This window comes from Hordeum vulgare, chromosome 6H (assembly GCF_904849725.1).
Source record: "Hordeum vulgare subsp. vulgare chromosome 6H, MorexV3_pseudomolecules_assembly, whole genome shotgun sequence".
NCBI classification, from domain to species: Eukaryota; Viridiplantae; Streptophyta; class Magnoliopsida; order Poales; family Poaceae; genus Hordeum; species Hordeum vulgare.
In genome coordinates this window covers 393654743-393674873 of record NC_058523.1, presented here as the reverse complement: position 1 = coordinate 393674873, position 20131 = coordinate 393654743, and the positions used below count along the sequence as shown (strand labels likewise).

The window sequence follows — 20131 nt, the reverse complement described above, 5'->3', positions numbered from 1 at the left end:
GTGATGGACTAGACCCAAACTAATAGACGTAGCATGTTGATCGTGTCATTTTGTTGCTACTGTTTTCTGTCTGTCAAGTATTTGTTCCTATGACCATGAGATCATATAACTCACGGACACCGGAGGAATGCTTTGTGTGTATCAAACGTCGCAATGTAACTGGGTGACTATAAAGATGCTCTACAGGTATCTCCGAAGGTGTTCGTTGAGTTAGTATGGATCGAGACTGGGATTTGTCACTCCGTGTGACGGAAAGGTATCTCGTGGCCCACTCGGTAATACAACATCACACACAAGCCTTGCAAGCAATGTGACTTAGTGTAATTTGCGGGATCTTGTATTACGGAACGAGTAAAGAGACTTGCCGGTAAACGGGATTGAAATAGGTATGCGGATACTGACGATCGAATCTCGGGCAAGTAACATACCGAAGGACAAAGGGAATGACATACGGGATTAAATGAATCCTTGGCACTGAGGTTCAAACGATAAGATCTTCGTAGAATATGTAGGATCCAATATGGGCATCCAGGTCCCGCTATTGGATATTGACCGAGGAGTCTCTCCGGTCATGTCTACATAGTTCTTGAACCCGCAGGGTCTGCACACTTAAGGTTCGACGTTGTTTTATGCGTATTTGAGTTATATGGTTGGTTTCCGAATGTTTTTCGGAGTCGCGGATGAGATCACGGACGTCACGAGGGTTTCCGGAATGGTCCGGAAACGAAGATTGATATATAGGATGACCTCATTTGATTACCGGAAGGTTTTCGGAGTTACCGGGAATGTACCGGGAATGACGAATGGGTTCCGGGTGTTCACCGAGGGGGGCAACCCACCCCGGGGAAGCCCATAGGCCTTGGGGGTGGCGCACCAGCCCTTAGTGGGACAGCCCAAAAGAGCCCTATGCGCATTGGAAGAAAAATCAAAGAGAAAAGAAAAAAAAAAGGATGTGGGAAAGGGAAGAAGGACTCCACCTTCCAAACCAAGTAGATTTCGGTTTGGGAGGGGGAGACCTTCCCCCTTAGGTTCGGCCGACCCCTTGGGAGTCCTTGGACCCCAAGGCAAGGCTCCCCCCTCCTCCTCCTATATATAGTGGGGTTTTAGGGCTGATTTGAGCAACTTTGCCACGGCAGCCCGATCACATATCTCCATGGTTTTACCTCTAGATTGCGTTTCTGCGGAGCTCGGGCGGAGCCCTGTTGAGACGAGATCATCACCAACCTCCGGAGCGCCGTCACGCTGCCAGAGAACTTTTCTACCTCTCCGTCTCTCTTGCTGGATCAAGAAGGCCGAGATCATCGTCGAGCTGTACGTGTGCTGAACGCGAAGGTGCCGTCCGTTCGGCATTAGATCGTGGGACTGATCGCGGGACGGTTCGCGGGGCGGATCGAGGGACGTGAGGACATTCCACTACATCAACCGCGTGCACTAACGCTTCTGCTGTACGGTCTACAAGGGTACGTAGATCACACATCCCCTCTCGTAGATGGACATCACCATGATAGGTCTTCGTGCGCGTAGGAAAATTTTTGTTTCCCATGCGACGTTCCCCAACAGTGGCATCATGAGCTAGGTTCATGCATAGATGTTTTCTCGAGTAGAAGACAAAAGTTTTTGTGGGCGGTGATGTGCGTTTTGCTGCCCTCCTTAGTCTTTTCTTGATTCCGCGGTATTGTTGGATCGAAGCGGCTCGGACCGACATTACTCGTACGCTTACGAGAGACTGGTTTCATCGCTACGAGTAACTCCGTTGTTCAAAGATGACTGGCGGGTGTCAGTTTCTCCAACTTTAGTTGAATCGGATTTGACTGGGGAGGTCCTTGGATGAGGTTAAATAGCAACTCATATATCTCCGTTGTGGTGTTTGCGTAAGTAAGATGCGATCCTACTAGATACCCATGGTCACACGTAAAACATGCAACAACAAAATTAGAGGACGTCTAACTTGTTTTTGCAGGGTATGCTTGTGATGTGATATGACCAACAATGTGATGTGATATATTGGATGTATGAGATGATCATGTTGTAATAGTTAATATCGACTTGCACGTCGATGGTACGGTAACCGGCAGGAGCCATAGGGTTGTCTTTATACTAACGTTTGTGCTTGCATATGCGTTTACTATTTTGCTAGGATGTAGCTTTAGTAGTAATAGCATGAGTAGCACGACAACCCCGATGGCGACACGTTGATGGAGATCATGGTGTGATGCCGGTGACAAGAAGATCATGCCGGTGCTTTGCTGATGGAGATCAAGAAGCGCATGATGATGGCCATATCATGTCACTTATGAATTGCATGTGATGTTAATCCTTTTTGCACCTTATCTTGCTTAGAACGACGGTAGCATTATGAGGTGATCTCTCACTAAAATTTCAAGACGAAATTGTGTTCTCCCCGACTGTGCACCGTTGCTACAGTTCCTCGTTTCGAGACACCACGTGATGATCGGGTGTGATAGACTCAACGTTCACATACAACGGGTGCAAAACAGTTGCACACGCGGAACACTCGGGTTAAGCTTGACGAGCCTAGCATGTGCAGACATGGCCTCGGAACACATGAGACCGAAAGGTCGAGCATGAATCGTATAGTTGATATGATTAGCATAGAGATGCTTACCACTGAAACTATTCTCGACTCACGTGATGATCGGACTTGAGATAGTGGATTTGGATCATGTACCACTCAAATGACTGGAGAGATGTACTTTTTGAGTGGGAGTTCTTAAGTAATATGATTAACTGAACTAATTGTCATGAACATAGTCTAATGGTCTTTACGAATTACAATGTAGCTTGCGCTATAGCTCTACTGTTTTTATATGTTCCTAGAGAAAATTTAGTTGAAAGTTGAGAGTAGCAAGTCTGTAAAACCGAGGATTGTCCTCGTTGCTGCGCAGAAGGCTTATGTCCTTAATGCACCACTCGGTGTGCTGCACCTCGAGCATCGTCTGTGGATGCTGTGAACATCCGACATACACGTTTCTGATGACTACACGATAGTTCAGTGCAAAGTACTTAATGGCTTAGAAGCAAGGCGCCGAAAACGTTTTAAAACGTCACGGAACATAAGTGATGTTCTAAAGAGATGAAATTGTGATTTCATGCTTGTGCCCTTGTTAAGAGGTACGAGACCTCCGACAAGATTCTTTGTCCACAAAGTAAATGAGAAAAGCTCAATCGTTGAGCGTGTGCTCAGATTGTCTGAGTACGACAATCACTTGAATCAAGTGGGAGTTAATCTTCCAGATGAGATAGTGATGGTTCTCCAAAGTCACTGCCACCAAGCTGTGAGAGCTTCTGATGAACTATAACATATCAAGGATAGATACAATGATCCTTGAGCGATTCGCGATGTTTGACACTGGGAAAGTAGAAATCAAGAAGGAGCATCAATAGTTGATGGTTTGTAAAACCACTAAGTTTCAAGAAAGGCAAGGGCTATAAGGGATACTTCGTGAAACGGCAAAACAGTTGTTGCACTAATGAAGAGACCCAAGATTAAACCCAAACCCGAGACTAAGTTCTTCTGTAATGAGGGGAACAGTCACTGAGGCGGAGAAACTCTAGATACTTGGTAGATAAGAAGGCTGGCAAAAGTCGAAAGAAGTATATTTGATATACATGATGTTGATGTGTACTTTACTAGTACTCCTAGTAGCATGAGGGTATTGGATACCGGTTCGGTTGCTAAGTGATTAGTAACACGAAATGAAAGCTACGGTATAAACGGAGACTAGCTAAAGGCGAGGTGACGATATGTGTTGGAAGTGTTTCCAAGGTTGATATGATCAAACGTCGCACGCTCCCTCTACCATCGGGATTGGTGTTATACCTAAATAATTGTTATTTGGTACTTGCCTTAAGCATGAACATGATTGGATCGTGTTTATTGCAATACGATTATTCATTTAAAGAGAATAATGGTTACTCTATTTTCTTGAATAATCACCTTCAATGGTTTATTGAATCTCGATCGTAGTGTTACACATGTTCATGATATTGGTGCCAAAATATATGAGGTAATGATGATAGTACCACTTACTTGTGGCACTGCCGCTTGAGTCATGTTGGTATAAATTGCATGAAGAGGCTCCATGCTGATGGATCTTTATACTCACTTGATTTTGAATCACTAGTGACATGCAAATCATACCACATGAGCAAGGCCTTGTTTTCATTGAGATGAAATAAGATAGTAACTTGTTGGAAGTGATACATTTTGATGTATGCAGTCCAATGGATGCTGAGGCACGCAGTGGATATCATTATGTTCTTACTTCAATGACAATTTGAGTAGATACTAGAGTATTTGCTTAATGAATCACAAGTCTGAAATATTGAAATGTTCAATTCTGTTTCGGAGTGAAGTTCGTCGTAACAAGAGGATAAACTGTCTACGATATGATCATAGAAATGAATATCTGAGTTACGAGTTTTGGTACGCAGTTAAGACAATGTGGAAATTGCTTCGCGGTTTATGCCACCTGGAACATCATAGTGTGATGATGTGTCTGAACGTCATAGCCACGCACTATTTGGTATGGTGCATGCTATGATGTCTCTTATCGAATTACCACTATCGTTTATGGGTTATGCATTAGAGACAACCGCATTCACTTTAAATAGGGCACCGCGTATTTCCGTTGAGATGACACAGTATAGACTGAGGTTTAGAGAAATCTAAACTGTCGTTTCTTGAAAGGTTGGGGCTTCGACACTTATGTGAAAAAGTTTCAGTCTGATAAGCTCGAACCCAAAGCGGATAAATGCATCTTCATAGGATATCCAAAACAGTTGGGTACATCTCCTATCTCAGATCCGAAAGCAAAGTGTTTGTTTCTAGAAACGGATCCTTTCTCGAGGAAAGGTTTCTCTCGAAAGAATTGAGTGGGAGGGTGGTAGAACTTGATGAGGTTATTGAACCATCACTTCGACCAGCGTGTAGCAGGGCGCATGAAGTTGTTCCTGTGGCGCCTACGCCAATTGAAGTGAAAGCTGATGATGGTGATCATCGAGCATCGGATCAAGTTACTACGAGCCTCGTAGGTTGACAAGGTCGCGTACTACTACAGAGTGGTACGGTAACCCTGTCTTGGAGGTCATGTTGTTGTGCAACAGTGAACCTACGAGTTATGAAGAAAGCAATGGTGGGCCCGGATTGCGACAAATGGCTGGAAGCCATGAAATCCGAGAGAGGATCCATATATGAAAACAAAGTGTAGACTTTGGAAGAACTACTTGACGGTCATAGGACTATTGAGTAAAGATGGATCTTTAAAAGGAAGACAGACGATGATGGTGATAAGTCACTACTAAGAAAAGCTCGACTTGTCGCAAAGATGTTTCCGACAAGATCAAACAGTTGACTATGATGAGACTTTCTCACTCATAGCGATGCTAAAATTCTGTTAGAATTATGTTAGTAGTTGATGCATTATTTATGAAATATTGTACATAGGATGTCAAAACATTGTTTTTCTCGACTGTTTCCTTGAGCAAACATTGTATGTGATACAACCAGGAGGTTTTGTCGATCCTAAAGATACTAGCAAGTATGCAAGCTCCAGCGATCCTTCAATGGACTGGTGCAAGCATCTCGGAGTTGGAATATACACTTTGATGAGATGATCAAAGATTTTGGGTTTGTACAAGGTTTATGAGAAACTTGTATTTCCAAAGAAGTGAGTGGGAGCACTATAGAATTTCTGATAAGTATATGTGGTTGACATATTGTGGATCAGAAGTAATGTAGAATTTCTGTAAAGCATACAAGGTTGTTTGAAAGGAGTTTTTCAAAGGAATACCTGGATTGCGCTACTTGAACGTTGAGCATCGAAGATCTATGGAGATAGATCGAAAGCGCTTAATAGAAGTTTTAACAAGATACATGCCTTGACAAGTTTTTGAAGAAGTTCAAAATGGGTGAGCAAAGAAGGAGTTCTTGGTTGCGTTGTGAGGTGTGAATTTGAGTAAGACTCAGAACCCGACCACGGCAGAATAACGAAAATAGACGAAGGTCGTCTTCTATGCCTTAGCCGTAGACTCTAAAGTATGCCATGCTGAGTACCGCACCTGATGTGTGCCTTGCAGCAAGTCTGTTGAGAGGTACAGAGAGTGATCCATGATTGAATCACTAGCAGCGGTCAAAATTTATCCTTAGTAACTGATGGACTAAGGATTTTTTCTCGATTATGGAGGTGGTTAAAGAGTTCGTCGTAAAGGGTTACGTCGATGTAAGCTTTGACACTAATCCGAATAACTATGAGTAGTGAAACGAATTCATATAGTAGAGTAGATATTTGGAGTATTTCCGAATAGCACATAGTAGCGGCATCTATAAGATGACATAAAGATTTGTAAAGAACACACGGATCTGAAAATTTCAGAACCGTTGACTAAAACCTCTCTCATGAGCAAGACGTGTTCAGACCCCATAACTATATGGGTGTTGGATTCGTTGGAATCACATGGTGATGTGAACTAGATTACTGACTCTAGTGCAAGTGGGAGACTGTTGGAAATATGCCCTAGAGGCAATAATAAATTAGTTATTATTATATTTCTTAGTTCATGATAATCGTTTATTATCCATGCTATAATTTTATTGATTGGAAACACAATACTTGTGTGGATACATAGACAAAACACTGTCCCTAGTAAGCCTCTAGTCGACTAGCTCGTTGATCAAAGATGGTCAAGGTTTCTTGGCCATGGGCAAGTGTTGTCACTTGATAACGGGATCACATCATTACGAGAATCATGTGATGGACTAGACCCAAACTAATAGACGTAGCATGTTGATCGTGTCATTTTGTTGCTACTGTTTTCTGCGTGTCAAGTATTTGTTCCTATGACCATGAGATCATATAACTCACGGACACCGGAGGAATCCTTTGTGTGTATCAAACGTCGCAACGTAACTGGGTGACTATAAAGATGCTATACAGGTATCTCCGAAGGTGTTCGTTGAGTTAGTATGGATCGAGACTGGGATTTGTCACTCCGTGTGACGGAGAGGTATCTCGGGGCCCACTCGGTAATACAACATCACACACAAGCCTTTCAAGCAATGTGACTTAGTGTAAGTTGCGGGATCTTGTATTACGGAACGAGTAAAGAGACTTGCCAGTAAACGGGATTGAAATAGGTATGCGGATACTGACGATCGAATCTCGGGCAAGTAACATACCGAAGGACAAAGGGAATGACATATGGGATTAAATGAATCCTTGGCACTGAGGTTCAAACGATAAGATCTTCGTAGAATATGTAGGATCCAATATGGGCATCCAGGTCCCGCTATTGGATATTGACCGAGGAGTCTCTCGGGTCATGTCTACATAGTTCTCGAACCCGCAGGGTCTGCACACTTAAGGTTCGACGTTGTTTTATGCGCATTTGAGTTATATGGTTGGTTACCGAATGTTGTTCGGAGTCCCGTATGAGATCACGGACGTCACGAGGGTTTCCGGAATGGTCCGGATACGAAGATTGATATATAGGATGACCTCATTTGATTACCGGAAGGTTTTCGGAGTTACCGGGAATGACGAATGGGTTCCGGGTGTTCACCGAGGGGGGCAACCCACCCCGGGGAAGCCCATACGCCTTGGGGGTGGCGCACCAGCCCTTAGTGGGCTGGTGAGACAGCCCAAAAGAGCCCTATGCGCATTGGAATAAAAATCAAAGAGAAAAGAAAAAAAAAGAAGGATGTGGGAAAGGGAAGAAGGACTCCACCTTCCAAACCAAGTAGATTTCGGTTTGGGAGGGGGAGACCTTCCCCCTTAGGTTAGGCCGACCCCTTGGGAGTCCTTGGACCCCAAGGCAAGGCTCCCCCTCCTCCTCCTATATATAGTGGGGTTTTAGGGCTGATTTGAGACAACTTTGCCACGGCAGCCCGACCACATATCTCCACGGTTTTACCTCTAGATCGCGTTTCTGCTCAGCTCGGGCGGAGCCCTGCTGAGACGAGATCATCACCAACCTCCGGAGCGCCGTCACGCTGCCGGAGAACTTTTCTACCTCTCCGTCTCTCTTGCTGGATCAAGAAGGCCGAGATCATCGTCGAGCTGTACGTGTGCTGAACGCGGAGGTCCCGTCCGTTCGGCACTAGATCGTGGGACTCATCGCGGGACGGTTCGCGGGGCGGATCGAGGGACGTGAGGACGTTCCACTACATCAACCGCGTTCACTAACGCTTCTGCTGTACGGTCTACAAGGGTACGTAGATCACACATCCCCTCTCGTAGATGGACATCACCATGATAGGTCTTCGTGCGCGTAGGAAAATTTTTGTTTCCCATGCGACGTTCCCCAACAGTGATGTCATCTACGCGTAGGCCTAGCTCATGATGCCACTGTTGGGGAACGTCGCATGGGGAACAAAAAAATTCCTACGCTCACCAAGATCAATCTATGGAGCCTAACATCAACGAGAGGGGAGTGCATCTACATACCCTTGTAGATTGCTAAGAAGTATAGTATATAACGCGGTTGATGTAGTCGTACGTCTTCACAATCCAATCGTAATCCGTCCCAATCTAGCGCCGAACAGACATCACCTCCACGTTCAGCACACGTACGGCTCAATGATGTCTCCTCCTTCTTCATCCAGCAAGATAGGAAGGAGAAGTAGATGGGTTCTCTTCCAGCACAATGGCATGGTAGAGACGATGGTGGAGCAATGCTAGCAGGGCTTCGCCAAGCGCTGTCGGAACCGATCTGAGGAGAAAATGGAGTTATGCGAGAGGTAGGGCTGCCACCGGGGCGTGAGAATTGGTGTGTTCAGCCCCTCCCTCTCCCCCACTATATATAGGAGGAAAGGTGGAGGGTTGGGTTGCAGCCCTAGCCCCTCCTCCAAGGATGGGGTGTGGGCCTAGGGAGGTTTTCTCCTTCTCCAAGACAACTAGGAGGTACCTTCCCCTTTTGGGACTCTTCCCTTCCAATCGCATGGGCCCTTGGGGGCTGGCAAAACTAGGCTTGGACGCCCCCCCTTAGAGCCCATGCACGTACTACGGGCTGGACGGACCCTTCTGGACTCCCCCGGAACCCTCTGGAACCTTCCGGAAAATTTCACAAGCTTCCTAGTACAATACCGATAAAACCCAAAACTTTTTCGATAGCCAAAGTAGGACTTCCCATATATAAATATTTACCTCTAAACCATTCTGGAGCTCCTCGTGATGTCTGGGATCTCATCTGGGACTCCGAACAACATTTGGTCACCAACATACATATCCCAATACTACCCTAGTGTCACCGAACGTTAAGTGTGCAAACCCTACGGGTTCGAGAACTATGCAGACATGACCGATACACCTCTACGGTCAATAATCAATAGAGGGAACTGGAAGCCCATATTGGTTACTACATATTCTACGAAGATCTTTATCGGTCGAACCACGATGTCAAGGATTCAATCAATCCCATATGGAGTTTCCTTTGTACATCGGTATGTTACTTGCCCGAGATTCTATCGTCGGTATCTACATACCTAGTTCAATCTCGTTGACGGCAAGTCTCTTTACTCGTTTCATAATATAAGATCCCATGACTAACTCCTTAGTCACATTGCTTTCAAGCTTCTTGTGATGTTGTATTGCCGAGTGGGCCCCAAGATACCTCTTCATCATACGGAGTGACAAATCCCAGTCTTGATCCATGCCAACTCAACAGACAGCCTTAGAGATACCTCTAGTGCATCTTTATAGTCACCCAGTTACGTTGTGATGTTTGATACACACAAGGTACTCCTCCGGTGTCAGTGAGTTGCATGATCTCATGGTCATAGGAACAGATACTTGACATGCAGAAAACATAGCAATAAACTAACATGATCATATGATATGTTTATAGTTTGGGTCTTGTCCATCACATCTTCACCTAATGATGTGGTCCCGTTATCAAATGACAACTCATGTCTATGGCTAGGAAACCTTAGCCATCTTTGGTCAACGAGCTAGTCCAGTAGAGGCTCACTAGGAACACGGTGTTGTCTATGTATCCACACATGTATTTGAGTTTCCAATCAATACAATTATAGCATGAATAATAAACGATTATCATGAACAAGGAAATACAATAATAACTAATTCACTATTGCCTTTAGGGCATATTCCCAACAGAGATTTCTAGGACAAGCGCGACACCGAGAGACATGGGTGTAGAAGGTGCTGAATTAGCCCACTTTCATACTCGCTACCTCTTTGGCTTTATGGCACTGGAACAAAATATGCTTGATGATATCAGCCCCTTCAACACAAGCATGACATTGCTCATGAACCTTTAGGTGTCGGTCAACAAGGGTTGCACGGCATGGTCGCCATCCACGTAGAGTCCTCCATGAAAAAAAATGTTCTAGGCAGCTAAGACTCCAAATTGTATCCCAAATGTGAGTGACTGGAATCCAAGCCGTCCTAGTATTTATTTTGTGGCCAAACTTATTTTTCCACTCCTCAAAATAAGCCAATCAAACAAAGAACGAACCATTCTTTGTAAAACTCTAAGCCACATATCGCATGTAGGTAATGGAATGGATAAAATCCGATGCACATAACTGCCGAGAACAAAGAACGAACCATAACTTCCCATCTCACATATACATGTGTTCTTGATCAAATATTTATAATAGTGAATTGACAAAAAGGCCTCTGACTCCTTATAATATACTAAATGAATTCCAGTGTAGCACATTTGTACGTGGGCTATTTGATCATGAAAATAATGGCCCCAAAATGATATGTGTACCATCAAAGGACTCTAAAATAATGGAATAACGAGACCTCTTAGTTGACGCATTAAGCACCAACTAGGAGAACGAACGGCCACGCGCCCACGTTCTCTGGGCCGGTCCAACATCATACGACATGGTCGCGCACACCAGGACACCTTGGTTCGCTCGGTCATGATTAACTGCTCGACGATTGACTAGTTGACAGAAAAATATGAAAAACAGAAATGTTTGTGAATTTTCACCGATTTAATTCCTTTTTTCGAAATTCAAAAAGTTCATGAATTTTAGAAAACTTTTCATGCTTTTGAAAAAAGTACATGAATTTATAAAATACTATAATAATTTAGAAAAAAATAATCATGGAGTTAAAAAAAGTTCACAAATTTTGAAAAAACAAGTCCACGGATTTGAAAAAAGTTCATTCATTTGAAAAAATTGCAAATTTTTTTAAAAATCATGGGTTTGGAAAAAAGTTTGTAACGTTGAAAAGAGCTCTTCAATTTGAAAAACATTCATGCATTTGGAAAAGGTTTGCAGATTTGAGAAAAGTTCATGGATTTTAAAGGTTTGCAAAACAAAATTGAAAAAGGAAAAAAGAAAATGGAGAAAAAAAAGAGAAAGCGAAAGGAAAGAAATAGAACTAAACCAGCCAAACAAAACAGAAAAAACAGGAAAGCCACTGTGTTATTTGGCGTTACATTTGAAGAAGAAGAAATAAGTAAAATAGGCAGAACGAGTACGGTGCCACTTGGTTACTGCGGTTTGAACTAAAACAAGAAGTGTGAACTTCGAATCACCTCACATACCCATTTTTTGAAGGCTAATAATAAAATTAAAAAAATATGTAAATGGGACGCGGGCCCAGGGCGGAGGGAGGTGTGCTCCGGTTGGCAAAATGGCCTATATCCGATGCTTAAAGGCGCTGATGGGAAGATAATGGCAGATAATTCACACATGTAGCAAGTAGGCATGAGGTTTAGAAGGAGCATTTGAACAGCAGATGCAACCAATAGATTTGTCAAGTTTCATCTTATGGATTTCCCCATAAAAATACAGAAAAATAACGGGCATTTACATTCCTCTAACCTTCCCACTATTGATATTTGCCCCTATTTTTTTGACATGCTCAAATTTGCCCATAAAATTTTTTTTAGGTCGCATGAATGTCTTTTCATCTGGTCAAAAATTGTTTGACCATTACTTTAAAAATCCATAACAAACTAATATAAACTAAGAAAAATGCAAATAACATATCAGTATGTTTAGACAAACATTACCTATATGTGCGTATCATTTGCATTCATGACAAAAGTACAGTTTCAATCTTTTTAGCATTAATACTCCCTTCAAACCCCATTAATTAGCATTGTAGCGTCATTTAATTTGGATCGGAGGAGTAACATTACTAATCTGTTAGGGTGAATTCAAAAGAATACATGGATAAGTGATGAGTGCAAATGACTTGCATGGACAGGAGATGTATTGGCGTCGCCTCCTCTCGGGCGACGCTAGGCCCCCCGAAGCCCTAGCCGCCAGAGCGGTTCCCTCCTTCCTCGGCCGCCGCTGCCGCCGGCAAGGGCCGCGGTGGCGGCGGGCCCTGCGCCTTAGAGCCAGAGCGGGTGGTGCCGCGGAGCCCCAGCGAGGCGGAGAGGCCGTCGCGCGCGGGGAAGACGGGGGCGGCGGTCAGGACGGCGGACCTGATGTGCGGCGGCGTTCGTGGCCCCATGGTCGGCCGTGGTCAGGTTGGATGGCGACGGAGGCGCTCCATCCGGCGAGGGCAGCGGCTGCGCGCAAGGGCGGTCATCGAGGGCTGTGGATCTGGCGTTTCCTGGCCCGATCCGTCACGGCTTGGACTTCTGCTGCCGGTGGCGTGAGGAGGATCGGTGTGGGGCGGCGAGGCCCCTGTCGGCATGCCGACGGCGGTCTTCGTCTACATGACGTGCCTCCCTCGGTTCCATTCAGCCACGAGATCGGGGGGTCGCGACTTCCGGTGAAAACCGCTCCGACCTCGGTCATGGCGGACGATGGCGGCGTCTAGGACGTCGTTACCAGCCCATGGCATCGTTGTTGTAGGTCGTGGCACCACACTCGTGATGCTCCGAGGGAAACCTTAGATCTGGATCTACCGGTCGGACGATGATGGCATCTTCGACGTCATTTCCCTCCCGAGGGCATCGTTTTGCAGTACATGCTGGGTGGACGGGACAAGAGGAGGAGCGGTGTTTGGTCTACCGTGAGCCATACGGTGTAGCCCGGCGGCATGGCGCTGCGGTGGTTCGTCGACAGGCACGTGTAGGCGGACACGTACAGGATGGTGGCGCTGTCTGGCACCGTGGTGGCGTCGACGGCAGACCTCGCAAGGATGATGCGTTTGTTCTAGCTCTGGAGAGGGTACGGTGGTAGATGGTGGAGGCGGCCTCTGCGCCGGACCAGTTTGGGATCCAGTCTCAGTGGTGGCTAGGCTGGAGCATCAGACTATAGATGTTAGGATTTGGTGCGATATCTGTTTGGTATTTGACCCGGATATTCAGCACACCTTCATCAAGGATGAGTAGCAACATGTGTTGTCTAGATGGTGGCTTCAGGCTAACTGATGTATTACTTTGTATGGTCTCTGTGAATAATTAAGAAAATGGTTGTATGCATCGTCTAGATGCAGAGGCCGGGGGGATATCCTCCTTTTCTTAAAAAAAAGATATCGTATTTACATTTTTTTATTTCATATGAATTTTTGAAGTAACGGTTGAACGGTTTTAAATGTTTTTCAGGGCAAATTTGAGCATAGAAAAAATTAAAGGTAATTATGAATAATGGGTTCGAGTTAGAGGCACGAGTGCAATTGGCTGTAAAGATAATTTCGTCTTATGGAACGTCAACAACGTGATGCTTACATGGAACTTTGCCATGAAACTTTGATAAAAGCAGGATCGCACAATTCTGATGTCAAATCGAGACAGTCCACCTACGTGACTTTACACCTATTTCGTTCCAGCTTCCTACATCTCACATCCCTGAACCTGAAGAGGCTTCTTTCCACCTATCTTTTTCTAGCTTCAGTTGGACGGTAGAAGATGATAGGAGCAGGTTGCTGCTCCATCCGCTGTCAGTGAATGTTGTGCACGTCATCTCAACGATGCTCCAGGATGGTCTTCCATCCAAAAAGAAGGGTGATCTCTGCTCGTGCAGATGTGCTAGCTCACACCTTTACGCCTGCTGTAAAAGAAAATTTGTACGGTTTCTCCGATATATACAGAGATAAAATCTCGTGACATCGTACGCCTTCTGCACAAGATCATCCACGAAAAAACTGGCCAGATGCTATCATGGATTCCCAACCAAAACCATGGATCAGAAAACACTTGTGCATGACAAGAACAACACGTACCCTCGCAAAAAAGAAAAAGAAAAAGAAAAAAAGACAAGATCAACACGTAGAGCCGGCTGGTCTTTTTGATCCTTTCTAAACTTTCTAGATGGATTCCCTCTGATAAGAGCCTCGGGCCGAGTGCTCCGTCTCAACTCTCAATCGACCGCCCGATTTTCTCCGGCCCCATCCATAGAAAAGAGCACAGTTCGCGCGTCCCTCAGTTCCACTCTGGCCCCTTCCACCTCAACGTTGTTTCATACCATCTCCTGTGTCATTCATCGTCCATGGCGATGGCTGCAGCGGGGGAGTGGTGGGAGGCAGCGAAGGCGGCCATCGCGGCGTACGCAGGACTGCCGCCGGAGGCGTTCATCACGGTGGTTGCGGTGATCGCCGGGCTTTACATGGCCGTCTCCAGCTCATTCGCGCGGCCAGCCCCGTTACCGCCGGCGCCGAGAAGGAGGGAGGCGGAGGACGAGAGGACGCTCGAGCCGCTGCCGCCACCGGTGCAGCTTGGTGAGGTGACGGAGAAGGATCTGGGGCTTTATGACGGGTCAGACCCCAAGAAGCCGCTCCTCATGGCCATCAAGGGGCAAATTTATGATGTCACGCAGAGCAGGTAGATGATCTCTCTCTCTCTCATATAGCCATGGAATTTCAGGACTATTTCTTTCAGTTATTCCGTTCCTTCCTTACCAATAAGAACATCTACGTTTCCTGAGAAATTCAAAAGGAAAAGTATTTTAATGAGTAGGGAGTAATAATCTTGATATGTATCAGAGCAAAAAGAAATTAGGGGTGGACCATTTAAATTATCGATAATAAATTGCCATGAGAAGTAATAAAATGGAGAATTTGTCAAATGGAAGGAAAATTCTCATGATTTTGGAATGGAGTTTAATCATTATATAAGGATGCCAGATCCCCCCCCCCCCCCCTTCTTTTGTTTACCTCGTTTCATATAATTCTCTTCCATGCCTACTTGACTACCATACAGTTTTAGAGGTGATCAATTAGAAAAGGACATAATTAACCTGCTAGGAGAAGACACCCTTACATGGAAACATTTTGACTTTGTCATGGCAATTATAGATTGATCAGATAGAACTGTCTGAAGCTAGAAACAAATGGTGTTTCCTTGTTAACTAAGTGGGCTGGTTCTTCACAATGATGAGATTTTTGTTTTGTTTGCATGATAATCACATACCCATTGTGGAATTATTCTCATGATCTGCACCTATATAGCTAATTGTGTTAACTTATCCCACATTTCGTGCTATTCAAACTTAATCACTTTGAAGTTTCAAACATCTTAATTTTATCAGCACTAACCATTGTATTGTAAATCAATGTATGCAACATATTTATTCTTCGTTCATACTTCTGCCTTCTTTGAGTTCTGCAGGATGTTCTATGGACTTGGCGGCCCATATGCGTTGTTTGCGGGCAGAGATGCGAGTAGGGCATTGGCAAAGATGTCATTTGAGCCGAGTGATTTAACCAGTGACGTTTCAGGCTTAGACCCTTTGGAGGTCGAAACCTTGCAAGAATGGGAGCAGAAATTCATGGGCAAGTATGTGAAGGTTGGAACAATAATGAAGACCGTTCCTGTCTCAGAGGAAGATGGTGCAGCGCACGCTCAGATGTCTGGAAGAGGCTTCAACGCAAACCCAATACAGAGCAACCATGAGTTGGTACCGGAAGAAACTAGAGCTGAAACTACAACTACAGGTCATGTAATTGCAATGGAGCAGCCACGGGAAACATCAGATGTGGCCCATGTAGGTGACCACAAAAGCATGCATGAACATGAAGTGGAGAGGCCAGAGGAAACGACCAGTGCAAATTTCAGGAACACGAGCAATACTGGAGATGGAGAAGAGCCTGCAGACGCTGGGGAGAAGGCAAAGCAAGCACAGATGTAGATGTGAACTGTAGCAGAAACCGTGAAGGTGCAGGAGAATCAAGGGGAGCATCAGGTGTTGATTAAAACAATGCAAACATCCATCCAGAAGTAGTCGAGAAACTAGAGGAAACAGCAGATATTGAGGTGAAGAATGCGTAGAGTTGTGCCTACTGATAATGACGCGTAGAGTTGTGCCTGTTTAAGAAGCAAGTAGAAATTTGACCTTGGAAGATGACTGATTCTTCCTGTTTCTGATCCAAACAGCACATCCTCTCAACTCTTACTCTGCAATGCTATCACTCATCGAAACAGGCGTCGCCCCGTTTTATATATAAAGCAACAACTGATTCAAATACACGGTCGAACGATACAAGTTGGTGAAGTGACCCTCTTAGAAAGCCGATCCCAAGATACATGATCACATAAACCGCAAGCGGCTACTGTGGGTATCTTTTTGATGGAGTAGACTTTGACAATCCGACTATAAACGTGCAAAGACGTCGCGCCTTAGCTGATGGGATTATAGCCCTAGGGTAGTGTCATAGGCCTGACCTATAAGTCCTATCCAAAGGCACCTCATTATTAGTTTGAAGATCCCAAGATACCTACCGACTGGATTAAGACAACCTCTTGTCCACTCGGTAGGAAATCACTCGGAGGATTATCTTATACTCAACGACTGGATTCCACTCGGTAAACCAGAAGCCAGTCGACATCAAAGGCCAAAAGCGACCCCAAGGAGGCCAACGGGCATACGTTAGACTACTGTAATTATTGTCATTTATGGCAACGTATGCATTTATTCTCACTTATTGCACCCTCGAAGGCTTGACACTTATGAACGGCAGCGCACTCTATATAAGTCACCCCTCCCCTCTGGCACAAGGGTTCGCATTCTGTAACACGTATGTCTCACTCGACACTAAGCTCCAGAGCACTCAGACGTAGGGATATTACCTCCACCACAGAGGGGCCTGAACTCATACAACCTCGTCGTAGCTAGGACTCTGCCCTCTACTTTCGTACCCTACTCATCTATTGTCAGGCTTATTCCCAAAACAGTTGGCGGTCACCTTGGGGCAGGCGTCTAGGCGACTTCCGGCAAGTTTGCGTTTTTTCTCCTTCACCATGTCTTCCGGCGGCGATTTGTGCTTCGGCCACGAGATCGTCTTCGGCACACTCGTTTTCGTCGCCGACGATTCGGCATGGCTTTAGGAGGTGCCTCTCGACGTCGAGGCGCTTCCAGTTCGCGGAGCGACATTCTTCCGTGCTAGTTCCTGCAGGGTTCTTCTCCGCCAGCCGTCAACTCCGCCGTCGACTGCGCTCCCCATCGCGCGTAGCAACAAGCGATCCGGTCGCTCACGGCTCCAGCGCTGGGTGCGCCATGCACTCGCGCGTCAGACGTCTTCACCGCAGGTGGCAGCCATCGAGCCTTCTACACTTCCGTGCGCTGCCTCCCACTCGGTGTCAGATCCGTCTGGCGAGTGCGAGAGTTGCAGCCCTGTGGCAGAGATCTTCATGGCTGGCTCACACGAGAGCCCGCCAAGGACCAGTCGGGGCAAGCGGGAAGCCGGAGAGACTTCGGGCGCGCATCATCATCAGTGCTCTCCAACGTCCGGTCGGCATTCTCATCCGGACAAAGTTGAGGTATTCCGCACGCCCGTCCTCAACTTGGTTGCGGCCGCAAGGATTGCAGACTCCATCCAGGCAACGAATTCAGAAGCGGGCAGAGGTTTGGAGCAGAGCTGCGCGCTGTTGCAGGCGGCGCAGTAGCAGAATTCCATTGTTTCTCAGTCTCACAATAGACTGCACAACAATTCCGTCCGAGCAGATACAGTTCGGTCGGTTTACAACCCGGGTTCTCCCCAGCATCGCAGAGGGGAGATCGCCGAGAATATCGATACAGAGACCAAGGGCGGAATCCGCTTCCCCCCGGTTCAATCGTGACGATCGCCATCGTTCACGCTCTCCTCCGCGGAGTGGTTCGTACGTGCCCCGGCACTACGACGAAAGGCGATTGGTGGGCGATGAATGTGACCAAAATCATGATGTAAGGGACTATCTCACTCAGAAGAGAGTTGATAGAGGCCGAGCCCACCGTGACGGATACGACGGAGATCGTCCGAGTGGAAGTGGCTCTGTCATGTACGGCCCCGAGTGTTTCAGCCGAGCAATCCGCTCCGCTGATATTCCCCCCAACTTCAGGTTGGCGGCCGGAATAAGCAAGTTCACCGGAGAATCCAAGCCGGAAACATGGCTAGATGATTACCAAGTGGCAGTTCAGATCGGCGGCGGCAACGACAATGTCGCAATGAAGCACTTGCCCCTGATGCTGGATGGTCCGACCCGTGCTTGGCTGAATCAACTAGCTCCTTCAAGCATATACTCCTGGGCAGACTTGGCCCAAGTGTTCATCAAGACCTTTGAGGGCACCTGCAAGTGCCCTACTGGTCTCACCGAGCTACATCATTGTATCCAGAAGTCGATTGAGTCTTTGCGCGATTTCATCCAGCGTTGGACCACTCTCCACCACATGGTGGAGAATGTCACCGAGCATCAGGCAGTCTGTGCTTTCAAAGCAGGTGTCAGGTACCGGGAGCTGTACTTGAAGTTTGGTCGGACAGGAGACATGTCCATGAGCAAGATGATGGAGATAGCAACCCGCTATGCCATTGGGGAAGAATAAGACCGCCTCCGCGGCGACAAAGGCAAACCAGTCGACGGAGATGCCAATTCCAACCAAAAAAAGAAGCAGAAGGTGGACGCACACCACCGGTAGAAGCAGGTGCTCTGGGGACAGGAAATCAAGGGAAAGGCCAAAGGTCAATCCCCCCCAGAAATTCAAAAAGCAGTCTGGACAAGATGTCCTTGATCAGCCGTGTGCAATACACACGAAAATAGATGAAGAAGGAAACACTATAGTGCCTAAGCATACCACTCGACAGTGCCGGCTGTTGATCCAGAAATTCGGAGAGGATCAGTCGAGTGAGAAAGACCAAGAGAAGGAGGACGACGAGCAGGAAGACCCTTTCCCGAAAGTCCATGCCACTCTGATGATCTTTGCTGACGTCGAAAGCAAGATTCGATTGAAGGTAGTCAACCAAGAAGTCAACATGGCAGCTCCTTGCACCCCAACATATCTCAAGTGGTCGCAGACTGCCATCACCTTTGACCAGTCGGATCAGCCAACCCATGTACCCACCCCTGGACGTCAGGCTCTTTTTGTCGATCCAATGGTTGAAGGAGTTCGGCTCCGCAAGGTGCTGATGGACGGAGGGAGTGGCTTGAACATCATGTATGCCGACACTCGCAAGGGGATGGGCATCCCGATGTCCAAACTCAGCGAGAGCAATATGCAGTTCCACAGAGTGATCCCAGGGAAGAAGGCCAAGTCACTCGGCCAGATCGCATTAGACATCGTTTTCGGCTCAGACAAGAAATTCCACAAAGAGAAACTCACGTTCGAGGTGGTGGACTTCCAGAGTGCCACCATGCCATACTTGGTCATCCAGCTTATGTACATTTCATGACCCAACCATGTTACGTCTATCCGAAGATGAAGATGCCAGGGACAAAGGGAGTCATCACCATCATCGGCAATCGGCAAAGGGCAGAAGAGTGTTTGCAGCAGGGCTCCAGGATCACCGACCAACAGCTGGCATAGTGGAGCTTGATGACTACCGGAAGACATCATACCCCGCCGAACTGATGCGCTCAAAGAAGCCAGCTTCTGAGTCTGCATTCCAGTTTGCAGCGGAAATCAAGAAAGTCAACATCCACCCGACGGATCCCACCGCTGCCCCGACCAACATCTCAACAACTCTTGATCCTAAATAGGAAGCCGAGCTCATCCAGTTCCTCCGTGAGAACTGGGACATCTTCGCATGGAAGCCCGCTGACATGCCTGGTGTGCCCAGCGAACTAGCTGAGCACCGACTGAGAGTCGACCCCAAGGCTCGGCTGTCAAGGAACATCTACGTTAGTCCTCCACGCACAAGAGAAAAGCAATCGGCGAAGAAATGGCTAAGCTCCTAGAGGCCAAATTCATTCGCGAGGTTTACCACTCCGAGTGGTTCGCGAATGTCGTCATGGTGCCTAAGAAGGACAAGTCACTCTGAAT

The 20131-nt window shown here is 46.5% G+C and overlaps 1 protein-coding gene across 1 annotated transcript; it reads left to right on the top strand.

Moving 5' to 3' along the window:
• The first annotated feature begins 14251 nt into the window (after window positions 1-14251).
• Window positions 14252-16366, top strand: LOC123402068 (membrane steroid-binding protein 1-like). Its single transcript, XM_045095930.1, has 2 exons — window positions 14252-14724; window positions 15511-16366. Exons 1-2 carry the CDS (start codon window positions 14393-14395, stop codon window positions 16028-16030), a joined length of 852 nt encoding a protein of 283 aa, XP_044951865.1. The 5' UTR covers window positions 14252-14392; the 3' UTR covers window positions 16031-16366.
• Window positions 16367-20131: the final 3765 nt, after the last annotated feature.